General features: G+C 57.0%; 2 protein-coding genes across 3 annotated transcripts in view; both read right to left on the bottom strand.

Annotated features, from left to right (window-relative positions):
- The window catches only part of TEDC1 (tubulin epsilon and delta complex 1), an 89,354-nt gene extending 82,927 nt beyond the window's left edge, over positions 1 to 6,427 (bottom strand). For both annotated transcript variants that reach the window (XM_054210567.1, XM_054210568.1), the window contains exons 1-2: positions 6,259 to 6,427; positions 3,623 to 3,701 (exon numbers count right to left, since the gene is read on the bottom strand). In XM_054210567.1, the coding sequence (XP_054066542.1) occupies positions 3,623 to 3,701; positions 6,259 to 6,411 (232 nt within the window). In that variant the 5' untranslated portion in view covers positions 6,412 to 6,427. The remainder of the gene's footprint in view (positions 1 to 3,622; positions 3,702 to 6,258) is intronic.
- Positions 6,428 to 15,427: 9,000 nt separating this feature from the next.
- CRIP1 (cysteine rich protein 1) lies at positions 15,428 to 19,522 on the bottom strand. The gene is made up of 5 exons (XM_054210571.1): positions 19,399 to 19,522; positions 16,457 to 16,551; positions 16,280 to 16,337; positions 16,100 to 16,147; positions 15,428 to 15,783 (listed from the first exon to the last, which is right to left on the bottom strand). The coding sequence occupies exons 1-4, from the start codon at positions 19,436 to 19,438 to the stop codon at positions 16,107 to 16,109; spliced, it is 234 nt and encodes a 77-aa protein (XP_054066546.1). The 5' UTR covers positions 19,439 to 19,522; the 3' UTR covers positions 15,428 to 15,783; positions 16,100 to 16,106.
- Between the last annotated feature and the right edge of the window lie 3,080 nt (positions 19,523 to 22,602).

The raw sequence follows: 22,602 nt of genomic DNA, 5'->3' as shown, positions 1-22,602 counted from the left end.
AGGAACAGAGAGCAAGCCAGGTATTTTTTTCCTTTATCACCATTTCCCTGCCCTGAAATACCACTCAGGACCAGATCCACCAAAGCACTTTGCCACCTGAATTTCTGCGTTGGTTTAGTCCTTTATCTCCCCATATTTCATCACTCCCCCTGCAACACATTGTCCTCACATGAGAGGGTACGATTGGTGAGTATCAGGCAGGAATTGTGGATAAGTGGTCAAAGCATGGATCTGGAACTGGGCCTCAAAGAGCCTTTCCACGACCTTAGAGAAGTCACTTAGCTTTTCTCATCGCTAAAGCTCTGCTTACATTGAAACGGTTCTCAGATAAATGGCAGTAGAGGCTAAATAGGTACTCAAGACCAAGATGGATTCCTCCATAACATGCAGCTGAGAGAGAGGAAAAAAACATCACTCAGATAGCAGATAACTCAAACATAGCAGTCACTCAAACACCTCCTCTTTGACAACATCTTCTTACAACATTTCATTAGGATTAGGCAATTTATAGACAGAGAGACCCTCACAGTCCTTCCAACTAATCCCCTTCTGCCTGCACATATTTATAAGAGTACGTTCAGCAAGTAAGACCAAGCTGTGAATAAACCTTAGGGTTCAGCTCTGTTAAAACTATACTCAAGCTGTGTTCTTCCTCTTTGTGAATCCTGCAGAATATTTTCAGTGAATTACAACATGATATTCAAATAAGGGTTATGCATTAGCCTGGCAGGCTAAGATGGAAAAGAACTAAATCAAGTCCAAGAACAGGCACAAATACATTACTTCATGCACTCAGGCAAGAAACACCTGCATAGGTACTGGTGTTATGGGAAACTACTACTGCAGAAGAACATTTTCTGCTTCATTTGTCAAACAAACAAAAATATATTGCCACTCCAGTCCTCTTTCCCATACTATAAAAAGTGAATTGAGACTCCAGAAAAGAAACATTTCCTCCAACTATCTAAACGCATACTGCACTGCTACCTGGTATGGTTGTTAGGTTCTTAACCAAGTCTATCAGCGCTCAGCCTCTGGGAAGAAAGAGCAGCATGAAACCACTAATCACGACTTCATCGGTAAGGTTATGCTCAGAGTACTATTACACAGCTAACTGACTCATATTCTGCTGATGAGAAACCCATTGTTCTGACATGTTTAAGGGGCTGGAGTGTATTAATGGCTTCCCAGCAAAGTTTACAGTAAGTGTTTTTTGCTGTGTGAAGAAAAAATTCTTCCAAAATGAGAAACCGAAAGAGCCATTTGCAGAATTTTATGACCACTGACTGATAGGCTTCGGTGGGGTTTCTGGTTTCTTTTCCCAAGAATGCAATAGTTCCTACATTTTAAAACGTCAAATTGTGTGGGTTCTTTTTAGATGTGATTTTTCAAATATTTTCTTTTTTTGCTAGCTAGGCAATAAAATACATCAACCATTTAAAAACACGATGCAGAAAGTTTTTCTAAACATCACATCACAACAATAACAAGGGAAAGACTAGTAGCTGTCCTATTCAAAGCAAATTTAATCTCTAAAATTCACCTACATGACAAGATCAAATCAAAAACTGACTAATGAAAACTACTAACTCAAAACAGAAATATACACTGGGGTGCAACTTCAAAAGCCACTAGATAAAAAGGACTTCCCAGATCAAGGAAAAATTTTCTGGGAAAATCTGTCCTTTTCCATGTGCAAAATCTGTAAGAGCATTCTGTCCTTGCAACACACTGTTTTCTTCTAGCACCTCACAACTGCAAACGGCCCAATATCTGTAACGTAGTCCTTGAAACATAGGTCTCGCTCTACAGAGTAGTGAGAAGAACCACTCTGACCCCAACACCACACGCAGACCACAGGCCAAAGCTGTGTTTCCTTTGGAAAATCTTTTAGCCTAAACAAAAGGAAGGGTACAAGACCATTTGAGTATAGGTTCTCTTTTCCAGAAAGCTGTTCCTATGCCAATGCACACAGTAACCCTCATACTGAAGGAGTCTTCACAGCCTTCCTCTGGGATCTGGCAACTGCAGCTCTCCTTGTTTTAGCTCAGATAATTAAGAGGCTGTACAAAAACAACAAAGAAAGGAATGCCTGATCAATGGACTAAAGCACTAGACATGGATTAGAGGAATCCATTTCAATTTTTTGTGGTGCTACAGGATCCTGTGCAAACCTGAGAAAGTTATTTAGTCCCTATGTCCAAGGCTTCCACTTCATTTCTGTGAAATAAATACATGAAGACCATAAGCGTTCCAGAGCAGGGACAGAGAAGGCACGCAGTAAAATACTGATCGCATTTCACAGCGGACAACTCATTCACTTGGCCAAGCAAAGGTAATTAGTGCAATTTGAAAAACTGAACAGCTATCCAACTTGACTCTCAGCTTTAATCACTGAGTTGAGACTAAACAAGCTTCTTAAAAACCAGCTCAGCAGTTCTGAGCAGAACCACACATTGCTACCTTGCAATCTACCAGCAGAGGCTGGGTTTGCTCTCTCTAGAGCCAGCAGCCTGCCACATGCACATGGAAATCCCGTCTCCAAATGCTACAAGCAGTTAACATGGGAGCAGCCAGGATTCAACAAGGCCGCATTTGTGCAGGACCACCTCAAAGCAGCTGTAGGACACAGCCAATAAATCAAGCTACCATACACAGCAGATTGTGGATGAGAAGAAGAGCAAGAACAGCTGAATGAAAAATAGCAGTCCTGTGAGTAACTCAGAACCATGCTGATTTCCTGCTGAGCTACCAACAAAACTATGCTGGTTTTGCTCCACACTCCTTGAGAGATATCATCTGCAATGCTTAGCCACTTTTAACTCCATTTACAGAGCCATCGGGTTCCCAGCTCTTCAACGTCTAAAGCTATCTTGCTTAGTTTTTTTTGTTTGTTTTTAAAAGCAAAAGTGGATTTAAAGTGACTTTAGTCTGAGGAGACTTCTATCCATCACAGACAGTCTCATTCTCAAAACTTACTCTGACAACAAAAGGGCTCTAGACAGACAGCTTTCAAGAGCAAAGTCTGGGGAGTCGTATCCTACTCGGAATAACACACACTTAAGAAGTAAATAGTGCTCTGTCATTGCAAGAAGCCAACATGCATTCAGCTTCTCTCTGGAATAGTGGCCCTGCCCACAGAGATATTCAGACACACTTTATTTTTTGTTTTGCCTAGAACTCCAATCCGAAACACTGTCCTTATGGTTCATATTCCCTGACATAGGACTTGCTAGAAAATTAACCACAGAACCATGCATCATACATGGAATGGGGAAAGAAGGAATCAAAGGGGAAACAAAAAATAAATCTATTTCTGCAATTATCTCTGCAGATGCTGCGAATGCATAAGATCATTGCAGAGATTTACCCGCAGTAAAATGTCACAGGGAAACAAAAGTCCCTAGCAGATGCAAGAGCGTACCGGTTTCCTGGACAAAGCAAGCCAAAGAGGAGTTAACCTACCTGCACAGCTGTGACATAACAGTAAATTGGTGGCACAGGTATTCAAAACGGAGCATTCCTGACAGGGAGAAAGCAGCCAAAGAAAAGATGCTACAAAACCAGTCCCAGTATCTTCCCGGGACAGATGGAAACCACACAGACAGACTGACTAGGTTACCTATGGCATCAGACTCGGTCCACTTGCCTCCATGGATTTGTTTCAGAAGAGTGTAGAGCAGCCTCCAGAAATCCAGGCTCTGCAAAAGAAAGAGAGGGTGGGAGGAGATCAGCAGGCAAAATATCTGCCATATATTTAGTCCTAATTAGGCAATTAAGCCCCTATCTGAGCATCAGGTGTTACACGGAGGAGCACACCTGCATCTCGCCAACACTGTTGAATCAGGCAGGTTCATGTATTAGCTGTCTTACAAACGCTACCTACAGTAAGGTGCACTCAAAAAGAGAAGGGCTACTAACACTGGCTGCACAGCAAGACACAGCACTCCTACTTTGAGGCACAGGCATACAGGAACATGGCTTCCAATATATCTGCTCTGATATAACCACATATCACAGAACGATAGGGACCTCTACAGATCATCTAGTCCAACCCCTCTGCCAAAGCAGGTTCACCTAGAAACCTAGGTTCCTGGGTTCACCTAGGAACGCATCCAGGCAGGTTTGGAATGTCTCCAGAGACAGAGACTCCACCACCTCTCTGGGCAGCCTGTGCCAGGGCTCTGCCACCCTCAAAGGAAAGAAGTTCCTCCTCACGTTGAGATGGAACTTCCTATGGTCAGGTTTGTGCCCATTGCTTCTTGTTCTGTTGCTGGGCACCTCTGAGAAGAGTCTAGCCCCATCCTCTTGACACCCGCCTTTTAGATATTTATAAGCATTGCTGAGATCCCCTCTCAGTCTTCTCTTCTCCAGGCTAAACACACCCAGATGTCTGTCTTTCCTCATAAGAAATGCTCCAGTTCCCTGATCATCTTCATAGCCCTCCACTGAACTCTCTCCAGTAGTTCCTTGTCTTTCTTGAACTGCAGAGCCCAGAACTGGACACAGTACTGCAGATGTGGCCCCACTAGGGCAGAATAGAGGGGGAGGATGACCTTCCTTGCCCTGCTGGCCACACTCTTTTTAACGCACCCCAGGAGACCTTTGGCCTTCTTGGCCACAAGGGCACATTGCTGGCTCAGGGTCAACTTGCTGTCCAACAGGACTCCCAGGTCCTTCTCCGCAGAGCTATTTTCCAGCAGGTCAACCCCTAGCCTGTACCAGTGCACGTGGTTATTCCTCCTTAGGTGCAGGACCCCACACTTGCCTTTGTTGAACTTCATATGGTTCCTCTCCGCCCAACTCTCCGGCCTGCCCAGGTCTCACTGTATGGCGGCACAGCCTTCTGGTGTGTCAGCCAGCCCTCTCAGTTTGGTATCAACGGCAAACATGCTAAGGATACGCTCTGTCCCCTCATCCAGGTCACTGATAAATATGTTGAACAAGACTGGACGCAGTACTGACCCCTTGAGAACACCGCTAGCTACAAGCCTCCAGCTAGACTCTTTGCTGCTGATCACAACCCTCTGAGCTCTGCCATTCAGCCAATTCTCAATCCACCTCACTGTCCACTCATCTAACCCACACTTCCTAAGCTTACCTATGGGGATGTTATGGGAGACAGTGCCAAAAACCTTACTGAAGTGGAGGTAGAAAACATCCACTGCTCTCCCTTCACCCACCCAGCCAGTCATGCCATCATAGAAGGCTATTGGATTGGTCAAGCATGATTTCCCCTTGGTGAATCCATGCTGACCACTCCCGATAACCTTCTTTTCCTCCGAATACTTAAAGATGACATCCAGATTAACTGTTCCATCACCTTTCCAGGGATGGAGGTGAGGCTGACTGGCCTGTACCTTCCTGGGTCCTCCTTCTTGCCCTTTTTGAAGCCTGGAGTTACACTGGCTTTCCTCCAGTCCTCAGGCACCTCTCCTTTTCTCCATGACCTTTCAAAGATGATGGAGAGTGGCTTCGCAATAACATCTGCCAGCTCCCTCAGCACTCATGGGTGCTTCCCATCGGGGCCCATGGATTTGCGGATGTTGAGCTTGCCTAAATGACAAAGGCACAGGTCACCTCTTGCACAACTCGTCCATAGTCAAACAAGAACTTGAAGACGCTGAAAAGATGTGACCGTATCAAAAATTCACAAACAAGAGGCAGCACACAATGAGTTGTTGGAACCGGAAATCATTTCTCGGCCACACAGGGACAGCATGCTGACAAACTGAAACAATGATTCTTACAGTTGGAATTTCAGTCAACACTCATAAAATGCTTAAAACAGCTAACCGAGCGAGTGGAGCACCCTGTGTGTGAGCTGGAGGCCTTGCAAGCATCACTCTGTAAAGCCCTGACACAGAAAGACCCATGCTGGTGTACAGTAAAGGGAAGAAAACCTCAGGTGCCACTAGGAAAGTGCTGCCGACCACGGTGAAATACCAAGCTTGATGTTAAAACCACCAGAAAACAATGCCTTGTCCAGAGCAGCGAGTTTGAGGAGTAGCACAACGCAGTGCCGGCTGGGGCCCACACTAAGGTCTCCCCACCCGAGCCCCGGCCCCACACAGCTGTCCCCGTCCCCGGGCCTAGTCCCACTTGGTTGCCCCCGTCCCTGTCCCCGGGCCCAGTCCCACTTGGCTGCCCCCACCCTGTGCCCCCAGGAGGGCGCGGAAAGTGTGTGTGTGGAGGGGTGGCCGCTAGGCAACAGCGGGCTCCGCCGGCGAAGGCCGCCCCGGGGCGGCGCGCGCTCACCGCCTGCGGCCGGTCGAACCTGGCGCGGCGGAGGGTGTCGGGGGCGGGTCGGGCGCGGGGTGGCAGGGCCCGGCACAGCGCACCGACGGCGGCCGGCAGCCCCCGACCCGGCTGCTGACCCTGCTGCTCCTGCTCCTGCTGCCGCCGCCTCATCCCGCTCCGCCGCCGCTTCCCGCCCTCTGCCGGCGCGCGGCGGGCGCATGCGCAGAGCGTGGGGCGGGGCGGGCACTTCCGCTGAGCCCCGCCCGCTGCGGCGCCCCCTGGCGGCTGGGAGGGAGCACGGCGCCCGCCGGGGGAGCGACACGCGTGGGCGGCCCCCCCCGCCGTCTCCGCGGCTTCTCCCGGCTCGACGGTGTTCACCGTGTTTACACCCCCTCTGCTCATGCCCTGGGGCAGAGAACTCACCGCTCGCCTCCCCTGGGAAGTCACCCGAATGGGGAGTGCCCAGGGGGACGGCACGCGCGCAGGTCACCGCTTGCCACCCGCGGCTGCCAAGGCAGGGTCACCCCGAGCCACACACGCGGCTCCCGGCCGGCCAAAATCTTCCTCCACCAAGCTTCCCCCACCCTGCCTGGCTGAAAGAGTTATTGCAAAACCCCTCTTTGGCTTTTCCAAAAATGTGGCTCTGCTGCCATCCGCCCAAGAAAACTTTTCTGGGCCAAGCGGGTTTTGGCAGCAGGGGATCGGCTCCGATCCCAGGCTTCCCACCTTCCTCTCCATGCCATGGCGTGCGACACAGGCAGCCCAGGTCCCCAGGTGTATAAGCTCTTAATTGATGCAATGCCAGGGATTCATCCTTTGGGAGAGGGCAGCGAGGGGAGGAACGGTTCTGCCGTTTGGGACGCAGCCTGAGTCCCTGAGATGAAGAGCCCATCTCGCGGCTGGGGTTTTCATGGCCAAAACCTGGCCCCAAGGTGGATTCCCGCTGCGGGCAGTAGGGAGGGAGCACCACCAGGGATGCTGGTCCCCTCCACCAGCACAGCAGGGATCCTCCTGAGATGGGGCTGTCCCTGCCTGCACATAAGACCCACTTGAAACCTCCATTGATGGTTTCTTGGCCAATTAACCACTTCATAACCCATTTAACGTGCTAGCGATGAATCTAGCATGATGCTTTTCCCTTTTTTTTTTCCCCAGCCATCTGAACACCATGAAAAAACAAAACCACATAAAATTCCTTCTGGCTACGGAATGGCCTCTTGCAGCCAAGCGGCTGCTCACAACGAGGAGAGAAATCGCGTTGGTCGGTCTGACAAAACCTTCAGCAAAGCCCACTTGCTAACGTGAACTGCGTTTGCCCTCGTTCCCTCCGGCCCCTCCTGCCTCCCACCCCGGTGCTGGGGAGTGCGGCCCTTTCTGACGCCGAGCACAGCATTAATGCTCTCCCGGTCCCGCAGATCCTGGCTGCTGCTCCAGCCGTCCCTGAAAGGACCCCTGGGTGTGAGTTATCCAGGCTTAAGGATTTTTAAAATATCTTCTCTAGCAGCTGTTGTCTCACATCCTCCTTCTTTCCTAATGGTCTGGAAAGCATTTTCATTATCCCTTGTCCAGCTCTAGCTCAGCGATCTCTATCCAGTTCTTTGCTCGCCTTCCTAACAGGTTTGGCATCTCCATACGGTTCCTTGCCTTTGGTTCCCAACAGCCCATAAAGTCCTTTTGTATTGCTCAGTGCCTTATCGGACCTGGATAATCCTCTGCTGTCTTTGGCATCCTTCTCGGCTTTCTGTACCTTGCTGCTATCGGGCGCTGTCTGGTCCCTCCATGACACATTGCTTCTCTATTTCCCCGTCCCCGCTGCAGTCTCCGGGCAGGAGGACCTTCATCTGGAGCCAATTTCCTGTGTTTTCTTGACCATTCCATAAACCCTGCTCAAAGCCATCCCTGTCCCTACACACATTCCTCTCTCTAGGCCTTTTCTCCCTGGGGCAGCTGTCTGCTTTGCCGCCGTCGAGACAAGGGCTCTCCTGCAGCACCCAGTGCACGCACGAGTGGGTGGTCCTGCCCTTCACCCCTGCCTCTGGGCTCCTGTGCCCCAGCCAACGCACCAGTCCCCCGGCCAGCGAGCATCATCACCCAATGTGGGAGCAGCAGCTGGGATGCAGGACACCGCGGCACGCCAAGAGCCCCTACAACACCTCTCCATCCCGCTGGCTGGACCAGCCCCATGGCGCCCCGGAGCCGGGCTGGTCACCCTTTTGGCCGGCATCTCCCGGTCCCGTGGCTCCCCCAGCACACAGCCCCATGGGCGCAGCTGACACAAGACGCCTGGCGCTGCGGAGGGTTGGCACCCGGCCATGGGAGAGTCGGACGCCAGGCGGCAAATCCCAGGCTCTCTGGCGCGGCACGGCGGGGGCTCTGTCCCGACATGCGAGGCCCCGCTTATCTGCTCTGCCGGCTGCTTGGGCGGTTTTCCCAGGGTGGGAGAAGCCGATGGGAAGGCGATGGTTTCCTGCTGTAGAGATAGACCTTGTGCTCTGCACAGATGAAGGAGGTGACAGTGTGATGGACCCGGCGTCCTGTCCCAGCAGGGATGGCAATGTCATCCCACTGGGAGCAGAGCCCTTGCTGCATCCAGGTCACCCTCGCTTCCCTTGTCCCGATCCCCGATCCCACGGGGACTGACGATGCAACGAGCAATGACTGACTGACACACACTCTGGTGTTCACCGTGGGCACCTTTGATGTCACAGGAACCCAGTGGAAGCCTCCAGGGTCCTCTGTATGACAGGGGGAAGCAAGATGGACATGGCTTATCAGCTTGACCTGCCCAGCTGCTCCTCTGGGCCTCCCATCTCTGCTCCACCATGGAGGCACCTTCAGGAGGAGCACGCTGCGGGTTGTCCCAGCAGTGGGAGCAGCCGTGGGTACCACAAAGGGAAGGGAAGGTCCAGGTAGGTACCGAGAGGCCAGGGATGCTCCTCCTGGGGAGAAGTCACTGGGCTTTGGGCTCTGTCGGCTCCCCGCGCTCGCCTGATGCCGCGCAGCCAGCCGTTGTCGGCGCGATGTGTCACTTGGGGTCATTTCCGCCCCGGGTGATTCAGCCAGGGCCAAGGGCGCGTGTTTGCATCCATGCCATGGCAACCCGCCGCCACAGGCGGCCCCGCTGTTTGCAGCCGTTGCCAGAGCTGACGGCCGCATCCCATTGCCTCATGCAGATTGTATGCAATAACGGCAATCTCTGCTCGCTCCGGCAGCAGCACGGCTTCCTGGTGTCACCTCGGCACAACCCTGCCAAGGGGAAGGTGTGAGCTCTCCTCCTGGGGAAACAACTCCTTTGCTCTTTATTTTTGTTATTTTATTTATTTCTTTTAATGCTTTTATCCCCGTGAAGGCATAGGCAGGAGCCAGCCTGCCTCCCGGCTGGGCCCCCAGGCTGTGCATCGGTGCTTCCCACGCTCCGCCACCAGCTCAGGGCCGCCGGAGCTCAGCTCCTCTCCTCTCCTCTCCTCTCCTCTCCTCTCCTCTCCTCTCCTCTCCTCTCCTCTCCTCTCCTCTCCCTTCCTCTTTTCTCTCCAGCAGCAGCCATTGGAGCAGCCATCAGAGCAGAGAGCAGCTGCTGCCCTTGCCCGTGGAGGGAGGCTTTGGGTGGCCGTAGCACTCCACACCCTGAGCAGACCAGGCTGGATGCACCGCTTCCTATCGCAAACATTTCCAGCTCCTTCCCAATGCTCTGCCGGCTCTATTATACACACGCGCTCCCCCCTCGCTGGGATGCCGGGTTAATCCAAGTGGGCAAAGGTACAGTCTGTACCTCTGTACAGAATGTCATGCTGTCAGGAAGGAGCGGAGGAGTGAACACAGGCAAATGTGGGGCAGCGATGCTCAGCCCCACGCCGCCTGGAGAAGGGTCGGGGATCACAGCTCCCACCGGGCACAGAGCAGCCCCAGCATCTGCTGCTGATGACCCGTTGTGGGCTCGTGTCTCCGCCAGCCGAGAAGACCTCCTTGGCTGGAGAGAGGATGGTGCCTTCCTCACCCGCCACCCTGGGATCTCTGCTGATGGAGCTCAGCCGTCCCCACGCTCAGAGCAGCCACGTCAGGTCGCAAATAGGCATCTCCTTGATGAAGAGCAATGAGCTGCCTCCTGGCACCACCCTCGCAGGGGTGCTGGTATTGCTGGGATGGCCAGCACACCTTTGGCACACTAAGTCACATCACGAAGGTCACTGGATCACCGAGAGGGACCATAACGGCTACACAAATACCCTAGTGCAGGTTTTCCTGGACACAGTCAATTAAGTCTGTAATAGGCCGGGGGGGGGGCTGCAGCGCCAAAATTCAAGGTCAGGTCCCAGCAGTTGGATGCTTAAGAGAGGCGTTGGTGTTTCGGGGCCTCTGAAACAGCATCTGCACTTTCAGTATGATAAGCAAAAGATTAGAAAAAAAGATCTGGCATCATACAATTCTCCATTCTCGGGACTTTCACCCTTTCCTTTTTTCTTAAATAGCCAAGTTGACATTCCTCTGCATGGAGGGAAACTCCACCTGCTCTCTTATCCCCTGGGCCTTTAACCCAAGACTCACTGAAGAAAGACAGAGGCTTCAGTGGGAAGATCTTCCCCCTTGGAAACTCTCCCTGTTTCCTTGAAAATAACGCAAGAGAAGTAAAATCCATCTCTAGCACTTGCATGCCAACGTTTCTTCTCAGGCTCCTTGCTGGGGAAAAGCCAGCCTGGCAAACGTCCCCAGCTCCTCTCCAACACTGGATTGGCAGCAGCAGTGATGATGGAGCAGCCCACCCCCTCCTCTCCTTGCTCCCTGGCTAGACCTCAGTCTCCGGTACCATGATTCATGGTCTCATCTGCTTCTCGTTATGCCTCTGGTCACCTCCCTTTTACCCACAGCCCCTCTGCCTTCAGCACCTTCAGCTGCTTCACTATTTGCTTGGGGATGTTGTTCCCCATCAGGAATGAGGTTTGACCCCCTCTTTGCCACCTCTGCAAAGCTGTTTCCGCTGGCGGCACGGGGCTTCCCCAACCTGCTGCTTTGCAGGGCTGGGCTGGGAAGTCCCCGCTCCCCGCGCGAGCTTGCAGAGCTCCTGCTGCCCGACATCGGCTGCACGGCCCCCTCTCGCCATTGCCCGGATAGGAATGCAGATTTCTGAGGTGTTAGGAGACGGGCAGACACTTTCTCGAGCTAGAAGATAGCAGAACTCTGTGAGTTTGACACAAATCAGCCTTAAAAGTACCCAAAAGAGTGGGGAGCTGGGTACCACCCAGTTACCCCATGAGCCCCGCACAGCAAAAAGAGCAGGAAGCCCCTGCAGCCGCAGCCCCCGTGCCACGCTCCCCCAGCCCTGCCCATCCCTGAGGGGGACACAGCTTTGTTTGCAGAAACACACCATCAGGGAAACAAACCACTGACATCCCCCCTGCCATGCCACAAGGGCTGCCATGGCCCCGAGGCACCGGAGTCTGCACCGGTGAGACGCAAAATCACCACAAGGGAAGTGCGAAAGGTGTCACATCAGTGTCCCCATCAGTGCTGGCAGGGGAGGGTCAGTGGCCTCACCAGCAGATCAGTGAGACAGCGTTGAACCAGACCCTCCCCCCCGGCTCCCCAGCACGTGTTAGCCCAGATGTGAGCCACAGATGGCTCCCGCGGCGATGCTGGCAGGACACAGCCTTGTCCCTGGGCTGCGGCGGCTGCTAGGACAGCCCTAGGCAGCGATGCTGAGGGCAGCAACTTCTGTAAGGCTTCCAGTAAGCCGTCCCCTCACCAGCTGCGGGCTCAGGGACGCATCTGTCCCCTGCTTCGGATTAAGGTCTGCCCCATCTGCGATGGGAGGAAGATGCAGGGCGAGGCGACCCACACCCGCCCCTCCTGCAATCTGCCTTCACTGGGGGCTGAAGCAACACCAACGCCTCTCGCAGATCAGCTTGAAGGACCCCCCCCGGCCCCCTTTCTGCCCCCCTCTCCTTTTTTCTTCTGTACAGAAAGCCGCAGAGCTGGGGCGGGGAACAGCAGCAGTTTAGTTTCTGAACCCGTCCTGTTTCCTGTCCTTTGCCAAAACCTCTTCTGCTTCCCTCCCCAGGGCGCTGGGCTCGCCCGCACCCAGCTGCCGGAGGAACGGGTGATGTTGTTTGTGTTGGGTTTTTTTTTTGTCACAGTGATGAAGTGTTTATAGCAACTATCACCCCGCAATCCGCAAACTTCACTGATCTCAGCCCAAGCTTCCGAAATAATGGCAGAGGAAGCACAGCCCCTTCCCCCGGGATCAGCAATGCTGGTGTTTCAGGTTGTCAAAGCTGGGGACCTTCGTGCTGGGCATCACCATGCTGGACATCACCCAGCACCTTTTGCTTTCCCAGATGGGCACCTTGGGGCTGGGGCCATGCCCTGACCCCACCTGCAATGGCAGCGATAGCCCCGTGGCTGCTGGCTGGTGACCAGGAGGGACGTGGGGGCTGCCAGCCACCCCCCAAGGCTCTCCTCCCTGCTGCAAGACTACCCAGTAGGGCACATCAAGTCGGCATCCCTCATCTTCTCCCCAAAAAGGCTGGGATTTGCCCTGAGCATCCTGCTCTCACCAGCTTCCCTGTTGCAGGAGCAGCAAAGCCAGGACATCACTGCGCTGGGAGGGGAGGGACCGTCTGTGCCCATTCCCAGCTCCCACTGGGACTCAGAGCCGAGACCATGGCAGATGAGCTTGCGCTGGAAGCCACGCTGCTGCCTGTCTGTGCAGCTCATGCTCCAGGCCGCGGAGATTTACTGTTCAAGGGAGAAAATACTGTTTGCTGACAGCCCACCTCCCCGGCACGCCAGCCGCTGCCGAGCTCCCTGCACCTCGGAGGGGAGCGCCTGGCTCGGGTGCAGATCTCCTACCCAAATGTGATACAGCTGTTCCTGCTTCCTCTCCAAAGAGCAAAGTGAGGGTTTTTTTTAAAAAAAAAATCGATTTGTCATGTATTTTCTTTGACCAAGGCTCCTTGCAGATGTGTCCCGTGCCTGAACTGCCCAACCTTGCGGCATCAAGGCCGGAACAGGCAGAGAGCACAACTTGTACGAGCACCGCACTCGGAGGGGAGTATCCTGATGGCAAGTCCTGGGGCTAAACGCCATCTCAGTGGGAGTGCCTGTTGCAGGGCAGGCAGAGGAATACACCAGTCAGAAGGAGTTTTTTGGGGGGAAATCAATACCCAAGGGCTTGTCCCCAGAACTTGCTTGAGGGACCTCCAGTTTTGACCCTCCGGCACGGCGCAGAGCGGGGCAGCTGCAGGGTCGGGTTTAGCTTCTTTGCAGGTTTCCTGAGGCCACCTGGACCTCACACAGTTCCTACATCCCTCCGTGCACCCTGGGGCAGGGAGAGCCGTCCCCAGCCACCACACCTACGTGTCAAATCGGTGGCAGGGACCGAAGCACATGGTGAACAGCAACACCCTGCCTCCTGCCCCAGCTGCAGCCACTGCCCACAGAAAGGGCTTTCAGCTGGAGGACTGGATGGCCAGAAGGCAGAACCTGTTTTTCCGTACCTCTCACTGGTTCCCTGCTCCTCCCTTCTAGCCTGGCCCCTTGCACCTGGAATTTGCCGCCCCTGAAAAGTTCTGGTGCAGGGCCCTGTTGGGAAAGACCGGGAGCCCAATTCACAGGTCCCTTTCCCAGCTGGACACACTTATGCAAGCCCAGAGGGTGATGAGGCTTGCGTTTGCCGTTATTTTTAACGCTGAGGGTAAACGCCATCTCACTGGCACGCTGGAGGCTGCCGAGATGGTATCACTAGTCTGCTTTGAAGCTGGGTTCGTGGAGGAGAGCCGTGTCCCCGGTGCCCCGGGGGCGGGCTGGGCACCATCAGAGCAGCACCACGGGTGCTGGTATCCCGGGGAGGCTGCTGGCAAGGGCAGCGGTGGGAGCGGGAGGGCAGGGGGCCCTGCGAGCCCTGGCTAGCTGGGAGGCACGGCGGTGGCCGCACAGCAGTAGCCGGGGTTTGCCTTTGCCACAGACACCCCCGCCTGCGTTGTGCTGAGCGGGTGGGAGGCCAGGCAGCGCCGGCTGGGCGAGTTCGTCCCACTCAAGTGGGCTTCGTGGGTGCTGAGCCTTTTGGCAGCGGGCACACGGGACGTTTTAAGGCGCTTATCAGGTCGGGCTGCTTTTGACACCGAAGACTTTGACATTAGACATGTCCCCCTGACCCCTGAGGGTTTTGGCCAAGTCCCAGGAAGGCCAGCGTGACAGTTAGATGCAGAGCAGTCTCTAAGGAAATGCATGTGTAAACCCTAGACAAAAATACCCCAGTGCGTTATGACGTATCTCTGAGTATGTAAATGTGGTGGTTCAGGTTAGGGAAAGACATGGTTAAGAAACCATTTTAGAAACATCCCTCAAGCCGACATCTTTTACATCTGTCGGCTCTGTTCTTGCAGCGGGGCAAAGAGGCTGAAACACGAAGGAGCACAGCGCTTGCGAGCCAGCTCTCGCTTTGTAACGCTGCGCCTTCGCTTTTCTTACCGAGGGAGGCTGGCTCGGCCTCGCCGGTAACCTCCGCCTCATGTGGCCTTTCCGTGGGGCTGCTGAGAGCAAAAGCAGCAAACACCGGGTTTTCCTGATGTGGCAGTCAACCACCTCCTTGCCCCAGCCGAGGGCTGCAAAGTGCCATCTCAGATGCTGGAGCAAAGAGCTGGGGGTTGCCCACGGGCATGGCTTTCCAGCAGGCACTGCCAGGGGCCGGGATGGAGCCAGGAGGCTGGTGAGTGCTGGAGAGACCGCGGGTCAGCAGGCTCAGACCCTTGCCCAGCAGCTCTGCGTGCCTCTGCTCTAACCCTGTTACAGGCAACGAGGTGGCTCATGGCAGGAGCCACCCCGCTCTAAGCTCTTGCGAATGTCATGACACAGACCCAGCGGGGCCGTGGGTGGGGTAGGACCTTCCCCCCGAGCCCAGGAAGAACAAGCCCCCAACACGATACCCACCACCCCTTTCCCTTGGGGCATGCTCAGCCCCGGTGCCCACAGCACCCGGGGGCTGCTCTTGCCCTGTGTGGCTCGGGCAGCCCCTGGGTTGGGCAACCATGGGCAGGACCCCATGCACGCCAGGAGCAAAAGCCCACGGAGTCACCACACAGTGTGGGGCTCCATACAGAGGCCACATGGGGTCCTTAAGCAGGTGGCAAGTGCTTTGTAAACGAGTCCCGCAGGACCCCCCTCCCTTAACAGAGAGCACAACCGCTACATGGGGGAAGCATCTTTCGGTCTGGGTTTATTAAAGACGGAGAATACAACTGTGGGCCCAGCCACGACAGCTGGATGCCAAAAGCAGGGCTGGGTTTTGGCTGGAAGGGTGCGGTCTCCTCTCCAGGCAGCCTTCAGCCATACCGGCCAAATTTCCTCGCCGGCAGGGCGTCCCAACGCCCCCAACCTGGCAGTGCTCCATCTGGAGCGGAGCCCCCTTTCCACACCAGCCCCAGCCTCGGTTACTTATTGCTTTTAAGGTGCTAGTTTAGTATAGAGTGAATGAAAAAAAAAAATGCATGTCTGTCGCGGGTGCGTTTGCGCTGTCTTCGGGGGCTGTGCTGGGAACCCTGGCCATCAGACCTGGAGAGGGATGGAAGAGAGGAGCAGATGAAGTCAGGCTGGGAGCGGAGACATCCCAGGGATAACGGTGCTCCGGGGCACACCCTGTCTTTCCCGACCGGCCACAAAGCAAAAAGCCTTTGGCGTCCGCTGCCAGAGCTGATGGCCGCATGGGGCTGGCGGAGAGGAGGAGCTGGCACCCAGCAGGTTGCTCCCGAGCACCGGCGCAATGCAGCGGAATGCCTGCCTTCCCCGCTTGCCTGGAGGAGGACACACAGCCCCCCGGCCAGCCCGCGCAGCCAGAGGCAGAAGGGGAGCTCCGAGGGGAGGCACCAACCTGAGGGTTACTTGAACGTGTGGCTCTCGGCTCCTCCCCGGCCGAACCCTGGAAGCAGGAGAGAGCGGGGTCAGCATCGCTGCGGGATGGCGAGCGCACAGAGGGGTGCACCTCGCTGAGAGACGGGAACCCCGAGCCCCCTTCCCCTCCCTCCCACAGCCCCAGCCACAGCAACCCTACCTTTGGGCCCGAACAAGGCGGCATAGCAGGGGTGGTTGCAGTACGGCTTGCCATCGTGCTGCAGGGAGAGGGAAAGAGCATCAGCCCCGACCGTCCCCGACAGCCCTCTGCCCGCCCCACCGCCCCTGCAGCCCCTAGCTGGGGGGGGACAGGGACCTCCCGGGCAGCAAACCTCACCTCTGCATGGCCTCCAGATGTCAGGGTCTTGTTACACTTCTCGCATCTCAAGCAAGGCCGGTGCCAGTCCTTCCCCAGAGAAGTCACCTTCTCGGCTGCCACAGAAAGGAGCTGGGTTAGTTGAGGCACTGAACGGGCACAACAGCTCGGTTTTGGCAGGTCGGCCTCCCTGCCACCAACCCTAGGGAGGACATTTTGGGGCATTTTCTGAAGTCTATTTGTCCGGGACAGCAGGCGATGTGTTTCAAACCCAAGTGCTCACTGTGCACACACATCACCATGCACATACCCAGGTACCTGGATCTGCACACCACCACATCCATGCGGATGGACCAACTTCTACCCATCTTCCAAAGATTTGGCAACCTCTCCCCTTCCAACACCAGCCTGCAAGGGGATGAACCTCTCTCCAGCCCGCTGGAGCCCAAGCAATCTTTTTTTGCAGGGGTGAAGGGGGGATGCTGGCAAGGACTGGGGGAAGAAAAGCCATCGCCATGCTCTGCCCCAACACAAACCAGTCCCCTCCAGACACCGGCGGTCTGGCCAAGGCTCTGATTTTGCACACACTGTGGCAAACCAGAGCGGAGCTGGAGCTTGGCCGGGGTTCAGGCGGCCGCGGAAGGGCAACGTGCTGTTTGCTGGGGCCGTGACATGTTTATGGAGAACAGGGTGGCTTTTAATTGCGGCACAGCGGGGGAGGAGGGTATTTTCTGCAGACGCATGCATGAGCTCTTCATATTGGCAGCTGCACTCCTGGGGATTTATTAAGTGATAAAGCAGAGCTTTCCACAGGAACCCTGTCCGAGCACTGTCCCCAATGCCTGCAAAAGGAGGTCGAGCAATGGGACCGAGAACATGGCCCGGGGGCGGGCCCTCGGCAGCCTGAAGAACCTCTTCTTTGGAGTCCAAATACGTCCACAACAGCTTATGCAAGGCGGCTGCAGAGGTGGGAGCGGGGGCAGCGCCCAAATGTCACGAGGCAGCCCCGCTGCCATCTCCCAGCGCCACAAAGAGCCTCCTGTGCCCGCAGCCCGGCGGGGGCCGCAGAGTCCTCCCCCCCGGGCAGTCCAGGAACCCGCGCCTAGCCCATGGTGGGGCCCTCCCATCCCAGGGTTTCTGGAAGGAGCTCAGCCTCCCCACCTCTCGCCCAAGTGTTTGCCCCAGCACTCAGGCAGGAGCGCCGCCAAGGCTCGCTGCAGCAGGGCTCCCTCCGGCTCTCCGCCACCCGGGCGAGATTCCCCTGGAAAGCTGGTGGTCACCCTGCAGACCCCATCCCAAGTCCTCTCAGCATCATCTCCTCCTCACCCCTGCTCTCTACAAATGCGATTTGGCCAAAAACAGCCCGAGGAACGCGTGAGTAGGACCACCAGGCTCCGAGAGCCCCGGGGTGCTTGCTCTGCCTCTCTGCCAGCATTCCTTATCTCCAAGCACAAAAATCAGGCAGTGAGCTTGGTCCTCCACCCACTTTGGAACCCTCCTTGGCCTCTGCATCAACAGAGATGGTTTCGTAAGAGCCGCCTGATAAGGGCTGGGGCCAAACCCCTCCTTGGTCAAACGGCCCCGTCCCCGCGCTGCCACGGCTGCACCTGTAGGCACAGCAAAGCCAGCTCACCCCGACTGGGATCAAAGCAGATCTGCAGGGACATGGGAAAAGCAGACACTGACACCAGCGCCTTGGTAGCTCCTGGTATTGAGCCACGTGGGTAAATGAGGTGCCCCAGGATTCTTTGTTGCAGGAGGGAGCCACAAACTGTATTGTGCCAAAAAACCACACCTCAAAGCCTGGCTGCAGGCAGCGAGAGATGTTCCCCAGCCACAGGAGCTACATCCCCAGCAGCCCTCCAAGGCAGCACCCCCCCAGCCCCCGCACACACCCCCCAGGGTGGGCATCATTAAGGGACACGGTGCTTTGGCAGGGAGAGCAGCCCCTCTGCTCGAGCCCCCCATTTCTTCGGCAGAGCAGAAGCAGAAGCTGGGGCGGGCACACAAGCGGAGCGGAAATAAGGCAGAGAGAGCAGAAGTCACCAACGGTACTCGGGTTCCAGCTCCCTCATCTCTAGTAAATTAAAAAGCAGGGAGTGCGTACAAGCTGCTCCCAGCAAACCCCTTCCAGTGCAGCTAAACCGGGGAAGCGGGGAGGTCTGGCAGCCGGAGCCTGCCTGTTCCTGCTGCCGGCAGGGCAAGAGGCTCAGACCCCCTCAAATATCACTGGGCAGGACAGCAGAACCATGGCACCAGAAGGTGCAGGAACCTGGAGCTTCGGGTAGGGACACCTGCCTGAAGCACAGCAGCAGAAAGCAGCCCAAGGCGGCTCATGGCCAGCCTGCGATGGCGGCTTGAAAATAACACCCCAGGGCTGTCATCTTACTCTGCTAAGTCACGCAGGACAACATGTGGGCAACCCACTGACCCAGCAACATGCCCGAGGGCAGGATTTGCCCTCGGGAAGGTGCTTGCTTGCCCACCCAGGGTTTCAGAGCAGCGAGCTGCACTGGCCGGGCCTTTGGGCTCCAAAATGACAGGGGGCTGTGGGTGATGCTGTGGGAAGGAACCAGGGCTGAGCTCCCGCCCCATGCCGTGGCCCCGTCTGCAGGCTGGGGGTACCCACCGCACCCCACACTGTGCAGCCGGGCACCTCCTCCTCGGCTGGATTCACAGGGATGGCCACCCGGGGCACCCACGGCGCAGGGGCGCGCGAATTTCGGGGCACCCCAAGAATTCGCAGCGCTGGGGCGCACGAATTTCGGGGCACCCCAAGAATTCGCAGCGCTGGGGCGCACAACATCGGGGCACCCAGGAACCCTCAGCGCTGGGGGGTGCACAGGCACCTGTAAGCACCAGGGTGCGCCGGGGACCCCAATCCCGGCAGAGTGCGGCATCGGGGCACCCCGGCTTAAGCAGCCCAACGGTCCCGGGGGGGGGACGGGACGGGAAGCCCTTACCGAAGTAGACCTCCTTCTGGCAGCGGGGGCACTTGGGCATGCTGGCGGCTGGGCTGGGCTCAGCTCGGCTGGCCGCTGGCTCCGGCTGTGGGATGCTCGGCGCCGGCCCCGCCGGAGTCACTGCTCGCCCGCCCCGCCCAGATGTGCGGCCCCGCCCAGATGTGCGGCCCCGCCCGCAGTTGGAGGCAGCCGCCCCGGGGCACAGCCCTGCAAGGGCTCCCAGGGACCCCGCACCCCTTCCATCCCGCACTCCTTCCATCCCTCACCCCCTTCCACCCTACACCACTTTCATCCTGACCCCCTTCTATTCTGCACCCCTTCCATCCTGACCCCCTTCTGTCCTGACCCCCTTCTGTCCCACAACTCTTCCATCCTGACCCCCTTTCAACCTGGACCCCTTCCACCCTGCACCCCTTCTGTCCTGACCCCCTTCCTTCCTGCACCCCTTCCACCCTGCACCCTCTTCCATCCTGATCCCCTTTCATCCTGGACCCCTTCCGTCCTGACCCTCTTCCATCCCGCACCCCCTTCCATCCTGACCCCCACAATCCCTCCACCTGCACCCCCCGTGCCCTTTGCACCCTTACACCCCACACCCCCTGCACCCCACTCTCTGCAGCCCTGGCCCCCTGCACCCCGACCCCCTGCCCACGCTTGTACTGTGCGGGTGGCCGAGACCCCTGCTGTGAGCAGGGCTAGAGGTGTGACTGGCATCTGCCGATTAACTGCACCCCCAGATGAAGATTTATGGGGCGCTGACCACCAGGGCTCACCCCCTCCGAGCACAAATCCCTGTCTCCCAAGGGAGTGTGGAAGTCGCCCCTCGGGCAGTGTCTCCTGCCCGTGGGGAAGTGTGGGGTACGAGGTGAAGCAGGGGGGAGGCGCAGGGCTGTAACCCCGCTCTTGCAGGACCTCTGGAATGGTGTGGGTGTGGGACGTGGCTCTGCTCACCCCAAAGAGCCAGCCCATCCACGTCGTTGACTGTTGTCATTTTATTAGGAGCAAGGACTCGCTGTTCCTTTGTGCTTGGCTGAGAAGGAAACGAAAAGGTCTGTTTTGTATGAAACAATCCTCCCCAGGGCGCGTTGCTGCGCTGCAAAGGTCACGAGGGCTTGTGAAACCCAGCACCAAGACGCCTAGCGTCTGCCTCCCGAAACGCAGGGCACAAACAGCTCACCCATGGGTGCAGGAGAGGTGGCAAGCTGTGCCCGGAGGCGCAGTTCATGGTTCAACTGGGATTGCTTTATGACTCAGATTGGCTCCAGTTTCCCTTCCCAGCGGGAGCCTGCGTCTCGCTGATGCTCCCCCGCTGCGCCCTTCATCCCAGTGTCACCCCCACCTGCCGGCAGCCCCACCGCAGGCTGGGGACCCCCTCCGGCACACCGCTGGGCTCGGTAGGGCGTCCAGCAGCGTGGCAGGGAGACATCGCTGGGAAGCCCGCCACCGGCTGAGGTGTGAGTCACGCCGAGACAGTGTCTCACAGCGTGGGAGGAGAGGGGTGTCCTGCAAGGGCAGCTGCCTCCGCCCTGCCTCCTCCCCGTCCTTCCCACCCTGAGGCACCACGCACATGTAAGCACTGTATTCCAGCCACACCGCGTCCCCCCCAGCACCGAGCCGCAGCACCCCATGGGCGCCCAGGCCTGGACCCCCTCCCTGCACCATGCAGGGCACTGCTGGCACCCTGATGAAATATGGGGGACAGGGCATGTCCTGTCCCCTCTCCGGTGGCCCTGCTTCCCCTCCCACACGGTGCCAGGCTGTTTTGAGGCCCCTGCCCGGCTAGGACAGCCAGTCTTTCGCTGCGCTCCCTTTTAAGGCAGGTTTTGTGCCGGCGGGCAGCTGAGAACTGGCCTCTTGCAAGTCTCCTCCAGCTGGCCCAGCCCTGCGGCCGGTCCCTGCGGACCACTCAGCCTGCGGCAGGAATGCTCCCGGCCCAGCCAGGGCAGCCCGTGACCCCACATGGCACCGCACGACGACCGACCCAGCTGAAGCAGAGCCCAGCCGCCCCCTCCCCTCGGCTCCCCAGCCCCCCTGGTCCAGCCTGGCCAGCGCCGCTGCGGGGATGCTCACGCCTTGGGCTACTGCCAGTCGGCTTCACGAAGGGGTGAGCCGACATGTGGTGTGCTGTGCAAACCTCCGGGAATTACGGCCAGACAATATTGGGAAGAAGGTTGCCATGGGTCAGTAGCCCCAGTTTCTACGCCCTGCCGGGGCTGTGCACGCATCCTGCTCATCGCCACCGCCCTGCTCTCATCCCATCAGTGGGTGGGCACGCGCGGCAGCACGGTGAAGAAGCCTGGCAGGGAGGGAGGAAGGGCTGCAGGGGCTCCCGGAGCACGGCGGCACCTCATGAGCCTGTGGGATGCGGCCTCTTGCTGGTTTTACAGGGAGCGAGTCCATAAACACCCCTAATGCCGGTGTGTGAAAGCCATCAGCGCGCCACAGCGGGGCAATAAACTGAGCCCTTGACGGCCCGTGCTGGAGGGAGCCGGCTGGAAACGCTGCAGCAGCCCCATGTTTGGAGTCACCACCCCTTCTAACACCCACAGCCACCCCCGGCAGCCAAAACCATGGCTGTCCACAAGATGTTTCAGAGTGGCGGTGAGCAGTGGCCAGCTTGTCCCTCTGCAGTGGGACACTGCCCATGGCACTGTGTCCCAGGGCCGCGGGCAAGCTCTGGCGCTGGGCAGAGAGCCACAGGAGAGGGGCAGAGGCAGTGTCTCCAGCAAAGCACCACTTCAAAGCAAGGTTCATAGCCTGCCAGGGATACAACCCGGCCAACACCATGGGAGAACAGCCTCCTCAGCAAACCACAGCGTTATCTTATCTGGAGACCTTGTTCCAGGCTAATTTACCCTATTCGAGCAGACCACGCCTGGGCTGTCTGTGCCCTCTGATAGGAATCTGTGTGTGAGGCTCCATCCCGGAGCATCAGGCGTCAGCACTCGTCGATGATGACAGAGCAACAGCCCTCGGAAAAACCTGGGCTGTCCCGTTTGTTTGTTTGGGTGGTGTTGTTATGGCCAGAGTCCCCTCCCCGGTCCCTGAGTGAGCACGGGCCAGAGCCAGCGCCGCCTTCCCCAGGTCCGTCTGCGGCGTATTTGGTGCAAGGTCCTCGCAGCCCCCAAAGGCCCCCCCTCCAAGTGTTTCCCAAGCTTTTGGAGCAGGTTTTCCAGGCGAGAGCTCCCAGGCATACCGGAGCCA

The sequence above is a fragment of the Rissa tridactyla genome, chromosome 8 (assembly GCF_028500815.1).
Source record: "Rissa tridactyla isolate bRisTri1 chromosome 8, bRisTri1.patW.cur.20221130, whole genome shotgun sequence".
Taxonomy (NCBI): Eukaryota; Metazoa; Chordata; class Aves; order Charadriiformes; family Laridae; genus Rissa; species Rissa tridactyla.
Note: the sequence above shows the minus strand (reverse complement) of the source record. Positions and strands in the feature narration are given on the sequence as shown.